The sequence below is a fragment of the Engystomops pustulosus genome, chromosome 10 (assembly GCF_040894005.1).
Source record: "Engystomops pustulosus chromosome 10, aEngPut4.maternal, whole genome shotgun sequence".
NCBI lineage: Eukaryota > Metazoa > Chordata > Amphibia > Anura > Leptodactylidae > Engystomops > Engystomops pustulosus.
This window is the reverse complement of record NC_092420.1, coordinates 80,929,503-80,951,257: the sequence shown is the minus strand read 5'-3', so window position 1 is coordinate 80,951,257 and position 21,755 is coordinate 80,929,503. Positions and strand designations below refer to the sequence as shown.

Below are 21,755 nucleotides of genomic sequence, written 5' to 3'. Positions count from 1 at the left end.
TACTTTACCTTGCCATAAAGCAGTCTCCCCAGTACAACATAGTGAAATATCTATAGTATAAGAGAAACCTCTGGTAAATGACGGACCCCATAAGATAAAATCTTGCCCACATTGGGGGTCATTTACTAAGGGCCCGATTTGCGGTTTCCTGACGTGTGACCCGAATATTTACGATTTGCGCCGATTTCCCCTGAATTGCCCCGGGATTTTGGCGCACGCGATCGGATTGTGGCGCATCGGCGCCGGCATGCACGCGATGGAAATCGGGGGGGGCGTGGCCAAACGAAAACACGACGGATTCGGAAAAAACGCCGCATTTAAAAAAAGAAATGTGTCGCTTTGGACGCGCTTACCTTCACTCAGCCCGAGCCGGTGAACTCCAGTGCGTTCAGATGCTTTTCAGCGCAGCAGCGCCACCTGGTGGACGGCGGAGGAACTACCTTGATGAATCCCGGCCGGACCCGAATCCAGCGCAGAGAACGCACCGCTGGATCGCGAACGGACCGGGTAAGTAAATCTGCCCCGTTGTGTATGGCAATTTCTAAGCTTTACAGGCATATTATTTGTCTTTTACTGCAATCTGTCATTATAGAAATATTTGGGTTAGGCTCCCAATCAATAATATACATATAGCCCCTTAATCAATATATCTAGAGCCCCCAATTCATAAATATATATAGACCCCCAATCAATTTATACATAACAGACCTCAATCAATAATCTACATATAGGTTCACAATCAATTATATACATATAGACAGCTAATCAATATTTACATATAGACCCCCAATTTATATATACATATAGACCCCCAATCAATAATATACCTATAGGCCCTCAAATAATACAGATATATGCCCCCAAATGTCTACTATATACAGTGTCCCCCAAACTTTTACTGCCCCCTAAACTGTGGATATTTATAAAATAAAAAACAGTTACACCCCTACCGTGTCCTCTCTTACCGCTGCAGCTGGACGAACGGGATGACATCATCCAGGGTCAAAGTGCGACATCCCCTGGGGAACTGCTACGGACGCGTCACACTCGCACTTAAAGACGCAGATGCCATTGTCTGTTTCAGCTACAGTGATAGTCCACAATCGTCCGATTTCACTCGCATTGAATACTATTATCGAATAGAGGCCCCTGCCATGTTAGCACAGGTATCGGGCCCAGTATACAAGCGGTGCCCTACTTTAGAACATGTGACTTACAGACGACCCCTAGTTACAAACAGACCTCTGGATATTGATAATTTACTATACTTTATCCTTAGGCTACAATAATCACCTATAACAGTTATCACAGGCGTCTGCAATGAAGCTTTATTGTTACTCCTGGTTCTTATGACAACCCAACATTTTTAAAATCCAATTGTCACAGGGACCAAAAAAAAAAAACGGTTACAATTATAAAATATACAGTTCCGACTTACAATCAAGACATACAAATCAAGATCAATCTTGTATTCTTTCCTTCTATTTTGCCTTTTTCTATGTCGCCATATCCAAATTAAAAATTACACAAAGTCGTCAGCATTGAAGCTTCAAAAGACCAGAATTTCTGAAACGAAATACTTTCCTGAATTATCACGTAATAACAAATGTTCTTCCTTTCTTTGCAGCTGACATTTTATAAACAGGCCTTGCCCATCCCATGGGATCTTTCACTTGGCACTCGCTGGCTCAGACACCTTCATCTAATTGAACTCACAAATCTTCCAGAAGTATCATCCCTGGTCAGAGGTAGCCATGAAGGTAGAGCTCTCATTTTATATATGTTTTTTTTCCAAAATAATATTAAATCATAAAAGTCTTGTGGAAAGTCATAGACTGTGATTACCAGTCGGGGTGTCCGAAAACTGCTGTGCTCCAATGAGTCCCAGGAATTTATTGTCAAATGAAAAAAAAACTACTAAAATAAAGCAGACTTAACCGTAAAAGTCAGATTTCCAGATATGAACCAGTAAAGGTAAAATGTATTGTTCAATGGTAGAACTTTTAAACTAGCGTTGGAGGAATCCACTTTTTTTATTAAAAAATCCAAAAAAGGGAATTGCTTTTATTCTAGCATTTTTGAAAATGATACAATTTTTCCAATATTCTTTATTGTATGGATTTTATCCATTGGATGGAAATAATGAGAGGTTCTAAATTTCGGCAAATAGAACAGTGCGAAGATTTTTGGGATAGGTCATCATTATCAGATCAATGGGGGTCAACCCCTTGCTGCTTCCCCTGATCAACTGATTTAAAGTATCATAGTAAAGCTCAGAATAAGTCTGCAACTCAGTTCCAACTTAACCTTAACCTAATGTTGCAATGATGTAATCACATGGGGTAATGAAGGCTGTTCTGTTAGCTAGCACCCATGAACTTTCCAGAGTCCTAGAATCTATAAGTATTGGCTTAGCCCAAAGTTCTAGGTCTCTGTCCTGAGATATCTGTAAGGAGACACTCCCAAATTGTGCTGCTGATGCAGCAGAGCTGATGTAGCTCACAGGAGATTCATCCAGCCCTACAAACACAGCTTTAGGGCTAACACTGCATTACAGCTAGCCAACTCCAACAGCCATCTGCGGAGCCCGTTACTGCTGCTGACCTGTTTACCAGGTCCCCGAAGTGACATCCATTGCTGGGCCGTACCCAAGCCAACCACTCAGTTACTGGTAATCATCTCTGGCCCCGTTCACTGTTAGCCAACAGTGAGGATGTTGATATTATTTGAACTGTATAAGCATCTTAAGGGTGCCATACAATTTAGATTCCATACTCTCCTTTTCAGTGCCCCGGGGAACTGAGCTATGCATTGTGGACTTATCTTTGATTAGAGCACCCAAAATGCCAAATCTGCCCCTGATTGACAATCAGATATTGTGAGCTTTCATAAGGTTACCTATATAGAAGTCCAAGGAGAAAAATAACCTACAACTGACCTTTTGCTAAGTTGATATGTCTAATCCTTCCATGATATTGTCATTCATATGGGGCCCACATATCTTTTACCATATGTTATTTTTAGTTTTAGTGTAATATTGACATATGGGGGCACATTTACTTACCCGGTCCTGCGTGATTCCCGATCCGGGAATGTCCGCTGGAATGCACATCGGCCGCGATTCAAGAAGATTGTGCACCTTCTCCAAGGTTAACCTTCTTCTTCCAGGTGCATGTAAGTGCTTGGCTTGCGACACAAATGTAAATGTTAAATCCCGCGCTTAGTCCAAATCCGTCAGATCGTCCAACTGCCCGCCCCCGATTTCTGTAGCGTGAAAGCCGTCGCCAATGCACTAAAATCCGATCGCGTGCGACACAATCCCCAGTGCGATCTCCGAAAAGTTGGGAAACCCGAGGAAAATGCGGCCGCGGGACCCTTAGTAAATAAGCCCCATGGTGCTTAGAAACAGTAATAGGGTTGCATAGTCAACACATAGGGGCACATTTACTTACCCGTCCATGTCGCAATCCTCGATCCAGAATGTCCGACGATTCACTTCACTGCAATTCACTTAGATCGTGCGCCCGATATCCTGCATGTGTCGCTTCCCCGCTTTGGTCTGATGGAGTTCACCTTCTTCTCCCCGGTGTATGTAAGTGCATTGTCTTGCAACACAATTTAAAACTTAAATCCCGCACTTGGTCCGAATCTGTGAGATCGTCTGACGGTCCGCCCCCAATTTGTGTTTCATGAAACCCGGCACCGATATGGCAAAATCCGATCGTGTGCGAAACAATCCCCTTCTAAATCCCTGTCCCAGCAGCACGATCCCTGAAAACGTCGGAAAACCCAGCGGAAATGCGGCCGCGGGACCCTTAGTAAATAAGCCCCATACTGTAGCATTGCCATATAGTGCCAAGATCAGGTTGGGTTCACAATACATTTTGTGCCTTACGTTGTAGGACACAACTGGCAGATTCCCGATGTGTCCTTACAACGTATGGCATAGATCTATCCCACCGTATGCTTATAGAGTGGAATATGTCGGAAGCTCTCCTGATATATACACTAAGCGTATATCAAAAGCATAGGGTGAACATAGACTAAGAGAGTTTGAGTTTGAACATAAAGTGCTATGGTATACATACACAGTGATGGGGGCCTTATTGCCTTATATTAGCTATGATTTTAGTTCTGTCTTATTTACAGTAGGGATCGATTTCCATGTAAAAATAAGGGCACAAATTACTAATTATTTTGGAAGAAGTTGGGAACAGAACAGTGGTTTGTAGACAACCATATTGGGCTGTATATGTACAATCATAGCCTCTAACTACCCGGAGGCTTAGCCAGACCCAAGCGAATAGTTAAATGATGTTACAGAAGCTCCACATACAGAGATCATTTCTTCTTGAGATACTTATAGAGTGAAAACAGAATTTATATGACGCCGCAGTCATAGAGGGATTTTCTGCATTTGCTTCTACTGCCACCTAATGCCATTATATGATATGGAGCTGAGATTCAGAAATAGAAAATTTAATGACTTGAAATGTGAGATATAATAATCTGGATATAACATAATGATCACACGTGCAGGAAATTTTACAGCACCCCAATATGTAGATATTTATTAGGTTATTTTCCAGGGTAAACTCATCCATCTCATATCAATCACTAAGCCCAATATTAGATATTACTAAATTAAGCAATTGTCCTTTGTCATTCGGCGCTTTCCATTAAAAGCGTCTCTAGACATTAGTTTGAGCGGAGATCAGGAAATACCAAATCTGACCCTTTAACCTTATGCCTTTTTGGGTCACAGTCCTCGGAGTGGCCATTGGTTGGCAACAAGACACAACAAGAATGGAGCCATTGATTTTGCAGTCGATCAATCCAAGTGCAACAGTCTACAAGGTCAAAGTACATGCCAAGAGTAACAACAAAGGAATATAACAAAAAAAAGAAGACAATGCAGTAGGCAGGAAGAGCAGGGTCATAGACGAGGAGTCAAAATAGTTTCATAATAGGTTAGAGTCAGTGGTAATTAATGAGAGGTTTGGTTGTGTGGTTGGATGACATCAGAAAGTGACCCAAAAGTAAGTGTTTTGTTGAAAAGCAACGGTGCCCCCTTGGTGCAAAGGACGACCATGACACAAATAAATATCTTAGTGGATTCTATTGATAGAACAAAACAAATTTCGATAATGAAAGATCAATGAGAACAGATAACCTTTAGTCTGGATACCACTTTCCTGCAGACCGAAGACTGCCCCGGGGAACTGAGTCCAAGCATCATAGCAGTAGTTGATTATAATGCAGTTGGTTTGGGCCCAGGGCACAAGCCTTCTATGGGGCCCATGACGACCAAAAATACCCACTAAATTTTATATTGGGAAGGACCTTCACCCATGAAATCCTTGTACATATGTTCCTGATCTCAATACTCATATACACAAGAGCCATTTCAGGACCTTTGAAGGACCTTCAAAGCTTCTGAAACCTCAGAAAGCAGGCAGAATTGATGCTTCCTCCATTCCCCAAGAGGCTGATTCTAGTAGCGTATGTAGGAAGTGATTCCAGACTTGTAGGGGCTATAATATTTATACAGCCCAGGGTCCATGCCAGTCTTAATCAGTCCCTGATCATGGTTGATCATGGTTATTCATGATGCACAACATTGATGCTTGGAGTCCCATCTCCGGAGCAGTGTTAGGTCCTTCAAATGGTTCAAACATGGTTTTGCGCATGAGCCCTTAGGAGAAGAAACTTCTGTGTACTATGGGGCAGATTTACTTACCCGGTCCTGTCGCGATCCCACGGTGCATTGTTCGACAAAGATTCGGGTCTGCCGCGATTCACTAAGCTTGTGCGCCCGAGTTCCTGCATCCGTTGCTTCCGCACTGAGGTCCGCCGGAGTCCACCTTCTTCTTCCCGGTGCATGTGAGTGCTTGATCTTGTGCCACAATTCCTTTTTTAAATTCCGCGGGTTTGTCCCCATCCGTCGGGTTGTCCAACGGGCCGCCCCCTGATTTCTTTCGCGTGCAAGCCGATGCCCCAAAATCCGATCGCGTGCATCAAAATTCTGGGGCAATTCGGCGCAAAATGGAAATCTCAGGAAAATGCGTCCGACAGACCCTTAGTAAATGAGCCCCTATGTGTCCAAAGTCACTACTGTTCTTGTGGCTTCATGATGTCCATGACAAGTCCAAGTCCCGACAGCCACGTTTTTTCCCGGAGCCTGTGGAAACTCATGGACAGGACCAGAGCAGCATCTTCTTCATAATTATACCCATGGTTTTCTAAGGAGAAGTTACAGATTCCATCTGTTTCCACGTTTCACTGTCCACACACATGTCGTCCATATTCAGTATTGTAATATTCATGCCGTTGTGTTCAATTTGCAGATGAATGTACGGTGGACCCTGACAAAATCGTAACATTTGACGGAGCAAAACTGGCTTGTTCTCTATCCTCTCCCAACTGCTACACGGTGATCGCACAAGACTGTACCAATCAATTAAGATTCTTAATCGCGATGAAAAGACTGGGTCAAGGATTTTCAACCTTTGAAATGAATGTCAAGCTGGGATCCTCGTAAGTGCGACTTGTAATGAACTAGAACTGCCTGGAAAGGTTATTCTGACAATCCATTCAGTAGAGCGGAGCTTTGTAACTCATCTGCCCCCTTCATTATTAGGGGGTCTGTCATTGAGATACTGAGCGCCGATATCAACACACGGCTCAGAGCGAGTTTTCTTCTAGTTTGAGCTCTAAGGAATTTAAGGACTTAATGAGAAGCTGAACAAAACTTCTTTGTAGTATAGTCTACAATTCAATGAAATAAACTTTAATTAAAATTTAAAGGGGTGTTTAGGGTTAAGAAATGTGGCTTCTTTCTGCTGTCTGTGGTTGGTGCCTGTTTCTGAAGTTCTGCTCCGTTAAACTAGGATAAACATACTGTGATACCACACAGAACCATTGGACTGGGGTGGTGCTGTCTTTAGAAGAAGAAATCCATGTTTTTTCAAATTCTGCAGATACAGGCGGTCCCCTACTTAAGGACACCCAACTTACAGACGACCCATAGTTACAGACGGAGCCCTCTACCCACTGTGACCTCTGGTGAAGCTCTCTGGATGTTACTATAGTCCTAGATTGCAATAATCAGCATAAAAGTGTCTGTAATGATGATTTATTGACAATCCTTGGTCCCATTACAGCAAAAAAATTTAAACCTCCAATAGTCACTGGGGCAAAAAAAAAAATTGTCTGGATCTACAATTATAAAATATACAGTTTCAACTTACATACAAATTCAACTTAAGTACAAACCTACGGCCCCTATCTTGTATGTAACCCGGGGACTGCCTGTATAGTTTTTTTCTTAAGAACGCATTAGTCGTAAAAAGGATCTTTGTTATCCATATCAGATCTTTAGATTTCAACAGACCAAGACCTCAACCAATCAGCTGATTGTAGCAAAAATCAATACAGAGTACTGAAACAGAACAGCTCCATTCTCTAAATAGTGGCTTGGTCAGGAACTGCAGCTCAACTCTAATTCAAGTATATGTGGATTGCTCAGCCACTACACAGAGAACACAGCTGTTCCTCCTGCTCCATTTGCGATGTTGATTCTGGTGTCAGCTGATCGGTGCCGATTTTTGGTGTCAGGATCTCAATGATTTTAAATAGAGATGAACAGAGCCAATGGTTGGGTTTGGTGTTCAGGTTCGGCCGCCTGACCAGGACATATTGCTGAACACCCAATCTGGCAAATTGACACCTAGCCGTGGCTATGATTGGCCAAGGGGTTGGCTGTTTGGACGCCAATTCGCCAATAAGTCCTAGTCAGTCATGTGAACCCAAATGCTGCACCAGATCCATTGGTTACACTTGTCTCTAATTTCACATCATTGACTAATGCTATGCATTGGTCATCAAAAAAAATAATAAAATTGGTTACGAAAACTTGTTTTATTGCAGGTTGTGAAGAATTTAATTGGGTTATTGGTTACCAGAGTTGTATGAAATATTCTTAATGTCTCCAAAATAAAACAATTATTAAAGGGCTTGACCAGAATTTGGTTTCCTGCGGTCTTCCCCTGGATCAGCTGGTTGCCTCGGGAAAAAAAACAGAGACATATTGGTGGAAACAGTTAACTCCATGTCCTTGCATTGGGAGGAATCTTTAATTATTCCAAGTTAATAAAAGGAGGGGTAGAGAAACCGATCTATGTACAGGCGGTCCCCTACTTAAGAACACTCGACTTACATACGACTCCTAGTTACAAACGGACCTCTGGATATTGGTAATTTCTTGTACTTTAGTCCTAGGCTACAATGATCAGCTATAACAGTTATCACAGGCGTCTGTAATGAAGCTTTATTGTTAATATTGATTCTTATGACAACCCAACATTTTTAAAATCCAATTGTCACAGAGACCAAAAAAGTTCTGGCTGGGATTACAATGATAAAATATGCAGTTCCGACTTACATACAAACTCAACTTAAGAACAAACCTACAGACCCTATCTTGTATGTAACCCGGGGACTGCCTGTATATGTGTTTCTCAACAAAAGCGCTAGCTGATGCGCTGGAGTGCACAAAACGGTCCGGTGCCGGTTCTTTATGCCTTTTTACCTCGCTGTTCTATGGCTGAATGGACCATAAATACTAAATGCTGACCAATCCCTTTAATTTCATATTTGTCTTTAATGGCGTTGCTCAGCCACATGATAGATGATGACTTTCGGTCCCAGTGGGGGAAGCCCAATGGATAATGAGATCGGGGGTTCATTGTACCCCAGAGTAATGGAGAGGTAGGTTGTACTTGCTGCCGCTCCAACTTCATATCACAAGCCTTTATGCTGCTCTTGTAATAGAAGTCTTCACCAGCTTCTTCATTGGATAATCACTGTTGAGAAGGGGTGGGGGAGGGGCAGGGATGGCAACCCCTTCCTTCCCCCAAAGCGATCTTTGCTCTGGCTCTTGATTCCCGTGTCTGGTACCAGTTCCTTGCTAGGGGTGTTATGGGACCTGCTTCGAGTCCTCAGACCTTGGGACATAGACCGGAAACACTGGCACGACGCAGGAACCTTGAGACGGAGCAGAGTTTCAGGACCTGATATCTTTAAATATCCAATTAACTCAGAATATCTGTATTTTCCATGTATTCCCTCATATACAGTAGGTAAATATTAGTTTTTCTGCAGCTAATGCTTTGACTTTTGCATTATTTTTAGTGATATTAAAATACTAAAGGACTCTTCCGGAGAATTCCGAATCAATTTGAATGGAGCTTGGCTGCTGTTACACAATGACTCGTATACAAGTATAAAAGGTACAGTAATGGCAGCAGACTCAATCACTGGGATAACGGGATATGGGAGAGCGGCAAATTGACTTGGCCGTTCATCTCATGCAACTTTCATTGTATCACCCTGTGAGTTCAAGAGAATAGTCATTGGATACAAAAGGTGTGGATATTCTTAAACTAAACTTATTGTCAGATTTATTGTATTACGGATGTGTCCAACCAAATTTCATGCAAGTTTGTGGAGCCTTTTATTCAGTAATTATTACATCTTACCTAGAAATTTAGTACGTTTGTGAAAGTGCCGCAACTCGGACGTCATGTAGTATCTCCTGTAGGAAAATTCTATGTTGATCTAAGTTTCGTTCAGTTTTTCTTAGAATATTGGGGAATTCTTACTTTCTTGACTCAATATAACAAAATTTGTGAATGTTTCAGATTGTATCAGAATTCATAAGAATGACACGGCTGTAACCGTAAAGGCGCCAAAGAACGGTGTTGAGCACATCTTATTCAATGGACGAGTAGCCAAGGTTAGTTGTGGTGATATTACCGAAATTGTCTTCCTTGGCTGCACATACACACACAGCTTGTGATGCAGATCTATATGTAGTATTTGACCCAAAGTCATGAGTGGATCAAGTACAGGGTTACCTTTCATTTTTCCTATTACATATAAATAAGTTGTCACTTCCCAGGTTTTTATGTCGTATAGTCATAAAAACCTCCCCTTTTACTAATGAAATGTACAGCCGCAGCCTCCCCTCACTAATGAAATGTTTAGCAGCAGCCTCCCCTCACTAATAAAATATCAAGCAGCCTCCTCTCACTAATAAAATATCAAGCAGCCTCCTCTCACTAATAAAATTTCAAGCAGCCTCTCCTCACTATTAAAATATCCAGCAGCAGCCTCCCCTCACTAATAAAATATCAAGCACCTCCTCTCACTAATAAAATTTCAAGCAGCCTCTCCTCACAAATAAAATGTCCAGCAGCAGCCTCCCCTCACTAATAAAATATCAAGCAGCCTCCTCTCACTAATAAAATTTCAAGCAGCCTCTCCTCACTATTAAAATATCCAGCAGCAGCCTCCCCGCACTAATGAAATGTCCAGCTGCAGCCTCCCCTCACTAATGAAATGTCCAGCTGCAGCCTCACCTCACTAATGAAATGTCCAGCTGCAGCCTCCCCTTACTAATGAAATGTCCAGCTACAGCCTCCCCTCATTAATGAAATGTCCAGCAGCAGTCAACCCTCACTAATGATATGTCCGCAACAGACACCCCCCCCCAATTTCATGAAATCTCTCAATGCACCACTGCTATAAAGTCATGGGCCTGGCATAGACTTTGCACTGGTACCCATAAGCTTTAAGTTACGCCACTGCCAATGGCTCTTTTCTGGCAGCTAGCCTGGTTAACTTTTTTATACTTATATTTTGAGCTAAGAATAATTATTATAAAAGAAGATTGGTAATTAATTTTAAAAAGACCAAGGGAACATGTCATTAGTTCAAAATGTGAAACCCTGATGACGTGTTCCCTTTCGGTGCATCAGACCAGTCAACAACTTGTTGGCTTTTCTAATGTAGGAAAGAGTTATTATTTTTAGAAATTATAATATTTTTTGTAATTTAAGCCTTTTTTACAATAAAAATTTCAGATCCAGCTTACTCCACTGATGCATGGAAAAACCTGTGGCATTTGTGGGAATGCAGATCACTGCGCTAAAAATGATTTCCTAAAGGCAAACCATCAGAAGGCCAAGAATTGTAACAGTCTGGTTCATTCTTGGACAGTGCCGGGAGGTTCCTGTGGATCAGGTAAGTAGAACTATTAGACATGCAGTATATTATCAGAACCCTTTCCAGAACCCTCTCCCTTGTGAGAATACCTCCCTTCTAGAGATGAGCGAGCACTAAAATGGGGTGCTCGTTATTCGAGACGAACTTTTCCAGATGCTCGAGTGCTCGTCTCGAATAACTAGCCCCATTGAAGTCAATGGGAGACTCGAGCATTTTTCAAAGGGACCATGGTTCAGGAATAAAATGTGTTATTTAACCCCTTAAGGACGGAGGGTTTTCCGGCTCATTTCTCGCTCTCCAACTTCAAAAATCCATAACTTTTTCATTTTTACGTGTACAGACCTGTGTGAGGGCTTATTTTGTGCGTAACAAATTTTACTTTCCCGTAATGTTATTTATTTTAACATGCCGTGTACTGCGAAGCTGAAAAAAAATTCCAAATGTGGAAAAATTGAAAAAAAACCGCACGTGCGTCACGTTCTTGTGGGCTCAGTTTTTACGACTTTCACTCTTCGCTCCAAATAACACGCCTACTTTATTCTTTGGTTCGGTGCGATCGCGGTGATACCAAATTTATATAGGTTTTATTGTGTTTTAATACATTTTCAAAAATTAAAAGAATGTGTACAAAAAAGAAAAAATGTTTTTTGCCATCTTCTGACGCTAATAACTTTTTCATACTTTGGCGCACGGAAATGTGTGAGGGGTCATTTTTTGCGAAATGAGGCGACGTTTTCATTGCTACCATTTTGAGGTCTGTGCGACATTTTGATCATTTTTTATTTCATTTTTTATGTTATGTAAAAAGGTGTAAAAGTCGCATTTTGGACATTTGGGCGCCATTTCCCGCCTCGGAGGTCACCGCCGGCCGTAACCGTTTTTATATTTTGATAGATCGGGCATTTTGGGACGCGGCGATACCTAATATGTCTGTGATTTTTACTGTTTGTTATGTTTTATATCCGTTCTAGGGAAAGGGGGGTGATTTGAACTTTTAATATTTTATTAATTTTTTTTATTTTTTAAACTTTTTTTTTTCTTTTTTTTTTCACTATTTTTTAGACCATCTAGGGTACAATAACCCTAGATGATCAGATCGCTCCTACCATATACTGCAATACTACAGTATTGCAATATATGGCGTTTTTGCAGGTCTTACATTACAATGAGCCACTGGCTCATTGTAACGAACCTGCATAAACCATGTAGCCTCGTGTCAAGAGAAGACCCGAGGCTACCATGGTAACCGATCGCCGCCCCCCGATGACGTTCGGGGGCGTGGCGATCGAAAAAAAGATGGCGGCGCCCGCGCGCCGCCGTCTTTTAAACGCCGCCCGCGACTTTGCGGGCGGCGTTTAGAGGGTTAATAGCCGCGATCGGTGCAAGCACCGACCGCGGTTATTAGCGGTGGGGGTTTTGTGCAAAATGCAAAAACCCCCACCTCTGTATGAAGAGGACTCAGCCCGTGAGCCCTCTTCATACTTCCCTTATACCTCTGCGCCGTAGAGCTACGGCGCAGAGCGTTAAGGGGTTAATTGAAAAAGAATGTCTTCTGATAAGTTAGCAGATGTATGCAAACATCTGCAATCTATTCTTCACTGCTCTGTGCGTATATTATCTCCCGACAAGTTATCAGATGTGAAGAACAGTGAAGAATAGAATAAAAACAGTGAACACAGGATGATTTAAGTGAAAAACGCAGTGAAAAACACAGTGAAGAATAGATTACAGATGTTCGGCACATCTGCTTACTTGTCGGGGTGATACGCTGTCCCGGGATCGCTCCTCTTCTTCCACTGAAGTCTCCCCGTGCTGCCCGATGTCTCCCCCGTGCTGCCCGATGTCTCCCCCGTGCTGCCCGATGTCTCCCCCGTGCTGCCCGATGTCTCCCCGTGCTGCCCGATGTCTCCCCCGCGCTGCCCGATGTCTCCCCGCGCTGCCCGATGTCTCCCCCGCGCTGCCCGATGTCTCCCCGCGCTGCCCGATGTCTCCCCCGCGCTGCCCGATGTCTCCCCCGTGCTGCTCGATGTCTCCCCGTGCTGCCCGATGTCTCCCCCGTGCTGCCCGATGTCTCCCCGTGCTGCCCGATGTCTCCCCCGTGCTGCCCGATGTCTCCCCCGTGCTGCCCGATGTCTCCCCCGTGCTGCCCGATGTCTCCCCGTGCTGCCCGATGTCTCCCCCGTGCTGCCCGATGTCTCCCCCGTGCTGCCCGATGTCTCCCCCGTGCTGCCCGATGTCTCCCCCGTGCTGCCCGATGTCTCCCCGTGCTGCCCGATGTCTCCCCGTGCTGCCCGATGTCTCCCCCGTGCTGCCTGATGTCTCCCCCGTGCTGCCCGATGTCTCCCCCGTGCTGCCCGATGTCTCCCCGTGCTGCTTGATGTCTCCCCCGTGCTGCTTGATGTCTCCCTGCTGCCGTTCCGCGCGTATCTTCCGACAAGTAAGCAGATGTGCCGAACATCTGTAATCTATTCTTCACTGTGTTCTTCACTGTCTTTTTCACTTAAATGATCCTGTGGTCACTGTGTTCACTGTTTTTATTCTATTCTTCATTGTTCTTCACTGTGTATTTTTAATTAAATGCTCGATCTCGAGCAGGGGAAATACTCGTCCGAGCAACGAGCCGTTTCGAGTACCTTAATACTCGAACGAGCATCAAGCTCAGACGAGTATACTCGCTCATCTCTTCTCCCTTCCCTTTTTTCAGTGACCATTTGTCTTCTCCTTATACTCTATCGAAGCTTCTCCTGTATGAGTAGACCCCCCCTTTAGACCCCCCCTTTAAAAGATTAATTATCAGTGCAAAATTGTGCGGTCTGCTCAAAGAGGTTTCACAGTATAATCTACATACTGAACCATTATACTTCTATGCTAATTGAGACCACCTTTATGCTTGTGCCCTTCAAAGGAAACCTACCAGCAGTTCTGACCAGATAAATTTGCAGACAGTGTAGGGTAGTTGCTCTGGACATCTGTGTAACCATATCTTTTTGTGCTCTTAGTAGCTGCAGGACTGTGAAAAAAACATGTATATTTCAGGATTGTGGCACAGGGGGAGTGTCCTCATTTTATAGGATATTAGGGTATAGGGTAAACCCTGCACTCTAACAAGGAGATCATAATAATAATAATTTCTTTATTTATATAGCGCACACAGAGGTTGCCAAATCAGTCCTTGTGCCCATGGGGCTCACAATCTAACCAGCTACCAGTATGTTTTGGAGTGTGGGAGGAAACCAGAGGACCCGGAGTAAACCCACACAAACTCTTTGCAGATGTTGACCCTGGAACTTGAACCCAGGTCCCCAGCGCTGCAAGGCTGTAATGCTAACCACTAAGCCACCATCTAAGCCCTTCTAGATTTTTGTTTTCTTTCACACCACTGACCATTGTGGATCCATCTGTTTTGATCTCGAAATCTTTCTTTCCATTTGCATTGTTTAGAGGCCAATAGTTTTTCTCTTTTGGTAAGTTTTTGCCCCATTCGCCTCAATGAGGGAGAAGCGCTCACCCCCTGTAGGAATATTTCCCTACATCTGTAGTCTAGATGCGAGCAGATCCGCATTGCAAATGTCCCCTTGACGTACGCTAAAGCCTCGGTGACACGTGTAAGTTAAGTCCAGTAGAAATAATAATTAGGTAGAGTGGAGATACCAAAATGTCAACTTTGAGCCCATCCATAAAACATAGATAGCATTTAATATTTATCCCTCCCAGCGCATTCATATTCTCTTGTCTCGTAGGTTGTGCATTGGGCCGGCAATATATCATGTTGGAAAATGAGCTTATTGAGGAACGTCACTCAACTTGTTATTCGACGGAGCCGGTATTAAAATGTGTGAAGGGATGTCACCCGGCTACTACATCGCCAATTACCGTCGCGTTTCACTGCCTTCCTGCAGGTACAGCGCTCTGCGTGGGGCCATCAGTAATACTGTGTAACGTTACTAGAGACTGGTAATTATACTCCACTCATACGACAGAGGACATGGCCGACGAGGAACCAACCTAAATAGGTGGGAGGTCCCTTCCCAGTAGTATAACTTGAAGCTGCCGGGCCCCATGGCAAAATGTTTGACAGCCCCCCAATTATAATGTATTGTTTATAGTACTAGTCTTCTTATAAAGGAAAAATACACCAAATGGGCCCTCTAGGCCTTATGGGCCCGGTTGTGACCGCACCCCCTCAAGTTACGCCCCTGTTCCTTCCCATGAACATTGACGCAAAAGTGTCTATTGGATTGGACAAATCTACCACTCGGGATCGGAAGATGTTAGAAATTCTGAAGGGAAGACACAATTTTACTATTATTTTCTTGAGAATTTTAATATTCTTCCCAATTTCTAGAGGAACAAAACACAATCCACACACACCCCCAGGGTGGAACTGAGGTTTCTTGGGAGCACCAGATTTTTCTTGTAGCCCACAACCCATCAATCCCTAGGAAACAGAACCTGGAAGCTTCCAAATTGGCAAATTGTGTTTTTGAGGTCCAGTATTGGGTTACAGCTTGGGGCCACCGGATTCTCTGATCCTCTGGTGGGCCAGTTACATGAGTTAGACACTCTAACCCAGACCACAGAGTACCCCACAGTATAATGACAAGTCTTGTTGCCCCTACACTATAGTTACCTCCTCTTGTGGCCCTTACACTTCATAATGCCCCCTTTTATTTCCCCCACACCATATAATGCCGACATGTGGACCCTCCAACATGAAACACTTTATTAGTCTTTCCACAAAATCCCCTCCCCACAGTACCCCAATAATTCAACCAGTCACAGCATCCCATGTCACTTATAGTAATAATTACCCCATAATACAGCCAGTCAGACCATCCTATGTCACCTATAGCCACAGTACCCCCATAATACAGACAATCACAGCATCCTATGTCACCTATAGCCACAGTACCCCCATAATTCAATCACAGCATCCTATGTCACTTATAGCCACAGTACCCCCATAATACAGGCAATCACACCATCATATGTCCTCTATAGCCACAGTACCCCCATAATACAGACAATCACACCATCCTATGTCCCCTATAGCCACAGTACCCCCATAATACAGCCAGTCACACCACCCTATGTCCCCTATAGCCACAGTACCCTCATAATACAGCCAATCACAACATCCTATGTCTCATATAGTCACAGTACCCCCATAATACAGCCAGCCACAGCATCCTATGTCCCCTATAGCCACAGTACCCCCATAATACAGGCCGTCACACCATCCTATGCAACCTATAGTGACAGTACCCCCATAATACAGCCCGTCACACCATCCTATGCAACCTATAGTCACAGTACCCCCATAATACAGCCAATCACAGCATTCTATGCCACCTATAGTCACTGTACCCCCATAATACAGCCATTCACAGCATCCTATGTCTCATATAGTCACAGTACCCCCATTATACAGCCAGTCAGAGCATCCTATACCACCTATAGCCACAGTATCCCCATTATACAGCCAGCCACACCATCCTATGCCACCTATAGCCACAGTTCCTCCATAACACATCACACTGCAGAATTCTACATCATTATTACATAACACAGAAGCCCCATATCAATGACAGCCATAGCATCCTATATCTCTTAAGACCCCAGTGCCCCCATAATATGCTTAGCTACAGTACCTACATTACAGCAGAAGCCACCAGACCTTCACTGTCCTCCCTGTGGACATTTTAACACAGACATGATTTAAACTGCATTCAACCTTTTACTCAGGATTTTCCTTCTTGGGTCCAATGACCCATAAAATCCATGGAATAACTCTCATATCTGTGATCACACGCTGCCCTGCACCCATAAGGACAGTGATGGAGCCCCCCCTAGTATGTACCCCTGGAGCACACCGAGGATCTAGGCTCCATATCTCACTGCTTTCATTATTCAGCCATACAAGAGGACGAGAGATAGAAGACATTAATAAATATACAAGGGTATTCAAGTGTAAAAACTAGGACACAAGTAGAGGAAGCCGGAGCATGCCGGATGATTCATTGCTCCAGGTAACGGCGACTTTGCTGCCTCAGCCTGGCGCTGCGCTGTACGGTTATACATTTAGATAACTTACAGCAAAAGTGACATGAACATTTACACTATACATTCCTATACATGGTATACAGAAGGTATTAACTGCATCTTAGACTAACACCTCCTTATGCAGGGAATGGCGGCCATTACCGCCCCCCCCCCCCCCCATGATGGGGACCACCAGCTGCTCTGCTTCTGATGAAATAAAACCCCTAATGTTCTCTGTTCCAGCAGCGATTTGTCTCACTAACCCTCATATTCTAAATTTATTCCCTGTAAGCCTTTTCTGAGCCAAGTGAATAAGGTCAGCTGTCACCGGGGATTATTGATCCCTCTGAGAGCTTCTAGTGTCGCTCCATGCCGGCCATGACTAGAGATGAATAATAATCCAACTATTTTGGTCATGGCGGTTATAGGGGGTTGTACTCAGTACTGTACGAGGAGACACTTATGGCTACGTAGGAGAGATCCATGTGGGTGTATAGTACACACATCTCCAACTAATAGACATCGAAAGAGAGGCAAAAAATGCAGCACACTGCACCTGTTGTCGAAAGTTATCAACTCACATGCGTCCTTGATCTGCACCCGACCAAACTCTAGTGTGTCCTCAAAATAAATAATTGACCCCCACAGTATATAATAGTGGCCTGTATACTGTATAATGCCCCCTTCATGTGCCCCCCACACTGTATAATACCCCCTCACACTGTATAATGCCCCCTCACACTGTATAATACCCCCTCACACTGTATAATACCCCCTCACACTTTATAATGCCCCCTCGCACTATATAATGCCCCCTCACACTGTATAATGCCCCCTCGCACTGTACCCCCTCACACTGTATAATGCCCCCTCACACTGCACAATGCCCCCTTCCTATGCCACCCACACTGTATAATGCCCCATCACACTGTATAATGCCCCATCACACTGTATAATGCCCCCTCACACTGCACAATGCCCCCTTCCTATGCCACCCACACTGTACAATGCCCCGTCACACTGTATAATGCCCCCTCACACTGTACAATGCACCCTACTGTGCCCCCACACTGTACAATGCCCCTCGCACTGTATAATGCCCCCTCGCACTGTATAATGCCCCCTCACACTGTATAATACCCCCTTGCACTGCATAATGCCCCCTCGCACTGTATAATGCCCCCTCACACTGTACAATGCCCCTTCCTGTGCCCCATTTACACTGTATGATGCCCTATTCCTTTGCCCCCACACTGTATAATACCCCCTCACACTTTATAATGCCCCTCACACTGTATAATACCCCCTCACATTGCATAATACCCCTCACACTGCATAATACCCCCTCACACTGTATATTGCCCCCTCCTCTGCCCCATTCACACTGTGAAATGCCCTCTTCCTGTGCCCCGCACACTGTGCAAAGCCCCTCTCAGACTGTATAATCCCCCCTTGCTGTGCCCCATGTACATTGTATAATGCCCCCTCACACTGAACTAAAAAACAATCAGATATAAATCTTTCTCCCGAAGTCGCCCATCCTCCTCGTCATTTGTTATAAATCCCTCATATCTCCAATAGCGGCCGTCATCAGAGGATAAATGATGGAGCGGGGAGTTGCTGGCTCCCTTCTTCACCATTGCATTCAACTCTATCTGTGCCCAGACATTGCAGATAGAGTTGAAGGGAAGAACGTACCTCATGCTGAGACTCTTGGGAGATATGGGTATCCAGTAATGGGACCCTGTACACGATGTCAGGTGACTCATTAGCTCATACAGTCCAATAGTAGGAAGCAGTGTAGGAAGACATCGGGGGGCCCCTTTTCCTCCTTTGACCCTGTAAACCTGCACAGTTTACACCGATAGTATAACCACAAGTATAAAAGGGATTGATACAGAAAATGAAATATAAAATGTATAGAAATGTAAAAAATATGTTTTTTTTTCTTATCACAAAGCTGCATTCTGTATCACAAAATGAATCATGTGTCTCACAAAACATATTTTGTGCAACAAGATTGTAGGTTCCATACTGGGGTAGATTTACTTACCCGGTCCAGTCGCTATCCAGCGGCGCGTTCTCCGACGCTGATTCGGCTTCTGCCGGGATTCACTCGGGTCGAGCGCCCGATGTCCACTAGGTGTCGCTGCTGCGCTGAAGTCCGCCATAATTCACCTTCTTCTTTAAATTCCGCTGTTTTTCCGAATCTCCGACGGCCACGCCCCCCAATTTCTGTCACGTGAAAGCCGGCGCCGATGCGCCACAATCCGATCGCGTGCGCCAGAATCCCGGGGCAATTCGGCGCAAATCGGAAAAATTCGGGAAACCCGACGGAAAACGCGATTCGGACCCTTGGTAAATGTGCCCCACTGTGTAAGAACAGGGGGCCCTTAGCCGACTAGTATAACAATTTCTTGGGTCCACTGTGGACGTACATGTCCCTGTTTTGGAAATTCGGGATGTGGCACAAAAATACATTTTAGTAGTAAATTCAGGGTGAAATCGGTGTCTCATTGATTTATTCCCTTTAAAGGATGGTTGAGAGAAACTTAGATATGCACCCAAGGGGCAGCACCCCTACTAATCTACTGCTAAATCTAAGTATAAACCACCCAAACAATGTAAAATAACAACATATAATATCATCTCGGCATATATAATATGAACAGTTTGGAGCTCTTGACTCTTCGGACACATTTTGACCTTTATTTTCTTCCCCAGAATCAGCAATGGGACTGGAGGACTGGCAGGCTAACCCCAAAGTGTCATCGGAGGACCTCATCAAAGAAGTGGAAGCTCATACCAGCTGCGTGTGTCCAGAAGACTGCGCCAACATGTAGCAGAGCTGAATTTGCTAGTATAGTAGTGATCAGTGTCATGGTTCTCCGAATGACCAACGCAGCTCCTCTATGTCTTCTTCTATAATCAAATTAACAAAAAAAAAAGTGATTCATTTATGGGAAATCAGGTCGTTGCCGCTCTGCGCCGCTAGGTTGCTATCCGTCTCTGTACCACGGATAGCGGTTTGTGTTCTGCGAGAACAATAAACATCAGGTAACCTGACAGAAGGTTGGTAATTGAAAACATGTAGCGCCTCTGTGATTACTTAACATTTACTAGCGGGCCTCTCATTGCAAGCGAAATAAAATTCAAATGATGTAATATGTTACAAGTTTGTGCGCCGCCATCCATCGCCTGCTGTCACCCGGTACAGCAAGTTTGTTACGAAACATTAGCGTTACCGGGAGAATGCCTCCGATGCAAGACTTCTTTTATTTTCACACATCTGTAGCTCGCAGCAGGCGCACAGTTTGGTTACAGTTCAATTCTTACAACTGGCAGTTTGCAAATGATTCTCATAGCGGTGACAAGTGTAATGCGTCTGTATATCTCGGAGGCAGAACATTGCAGCCCGGCTGCTTCGACTCGGCGGGGGGTACGGATTATACCGCTGTCATATCTCAAGAATATACAGAATTACAGATGCATTACATGGAACGGGGGAGGGGAGCTAGGCAGGGGAGGGGGGGGGGGAGGCATCCTCAGGCTTAGCAGAGCTTGTAGCCTCCATATGCATTATGTGTTATTTTTTCATACCTACCTTTGTATGCGGATCATAGTTTTGCCAATGTCTCATTCTCGAGATGCCATGGGTAGTTTTTTTATTTCCGTACGTGTGGAGTCTCTGTGTATACATATTTGTTTTTCTTATACCAGGGGGGTAGATAAATAATTAAGCGGGCTGCCAAGATATTCGTTTTTGTAGATAAGGTTGGCTTTCTCTATCGAGGAATGAGTGCAATACAAAGGAGGTTAAAAAAAAATACATTTTTTAATTGGGAATTCAAATTCAGGCATACAATGTATTATAGGGTCATGGATTATATAGAAAACATGTCTGGATGCCTATGAGTATTATTTGGATGTGATACATAGATTGACACATTTTTGCACTTTAGGTCATTGGTCATTGCTTAATTTACTAATTGTAGTCTCATAGTGATGAAGCTGACCTGAGATCAAGCTACGATGAAGCAGGACTGTGGTCATGCCACAGTGAGCAGAGCTGTACACTGAATGTTGATGTATTATCATATATCAAACATGTCTGGATGCCTATAAGTATTATTTGGATGTGATACATAGATTGATACACTTTGAACTTTAGGTCATTGGTCATTGCTTAATTGCGCAGCTGTAGTCTCACAGTGATGAAGCTGACCTGAGATCATGCAACAATGAAGCAGCGCTGTGGTCATGCAACTATGAGCAGAGCTGTTCACAGAATGTTGCTGTATGATCATATATCAAACATGTCTGGATGTCTGTGTGTATTATTTGGATGTGATACACGGATTAATAGATTATGTACTTTAGGTCATTGGTCACTGCTTAATTACGCATCTGTAGTCTCACAGTGATGAAGCTGACCTGAGATCATGCAACAATGAAGCAGCACTGTGGTCATGCAATTATGGGCAGAGCTGTGCACTGAATGTTGGTGTATGATCATATATCAAACATGTTTGGATGCCTGTGAGTATTATTTGGATGTGATACACAGATTGACACATTTTTGCACTTTAGGTCACTGGTGATTGCTTAATTGACTAGTTGTACTCCCATAGGGATGAAGCTGACCT

The 21,755-nt window shown here is 43.9% G+C and overlaps 1 protein-coding gene across 1 annotated transcript in view; it reads left to right on the top strand.

Moving 5' to 3' along the window:
* LOC140103581 (vitellogenin-1-like) overlaps window positions 1-20,274 on the top strand; it is a 106,679-nt gene extending 86,405 nt beyond the window's left edge. Inside the window, exons 29-35 of the mRNA XM_072126716.1 lie at window positions 1,628-1,760; window positions 6,348-6,537; window positions 9,193-9,290; window positions 9,702-9,796; window positions 10,926-11,085; window positions 14,808-14,966; window positions 19,834-20,274. Coding sequence (XP_071982817.1) covers window positions 1,628-1,760; window positions 6,348-6,537; window positions 9,193-9,290; window positions 9,702-9,796; window positions 10,926-11,085; window positions 14,808-14,966; window positions 19,834-19,952 — 954 coding nt within the window. The 3' untranslated portion in view covers window positions 19,953-20,274. The remainder of the gene's footprint in view (window positions 1-1,627; window positions 1,761-6,347; window positions 6,538-9,192; window positions 9,291-9,701; window positions 9,797-10,925; window positions 11,086-14,807; window positions 14,967-19,833) is intronic.
* Window positions 20,275-21,755: the final 1,481 nt, after the last annotated feature.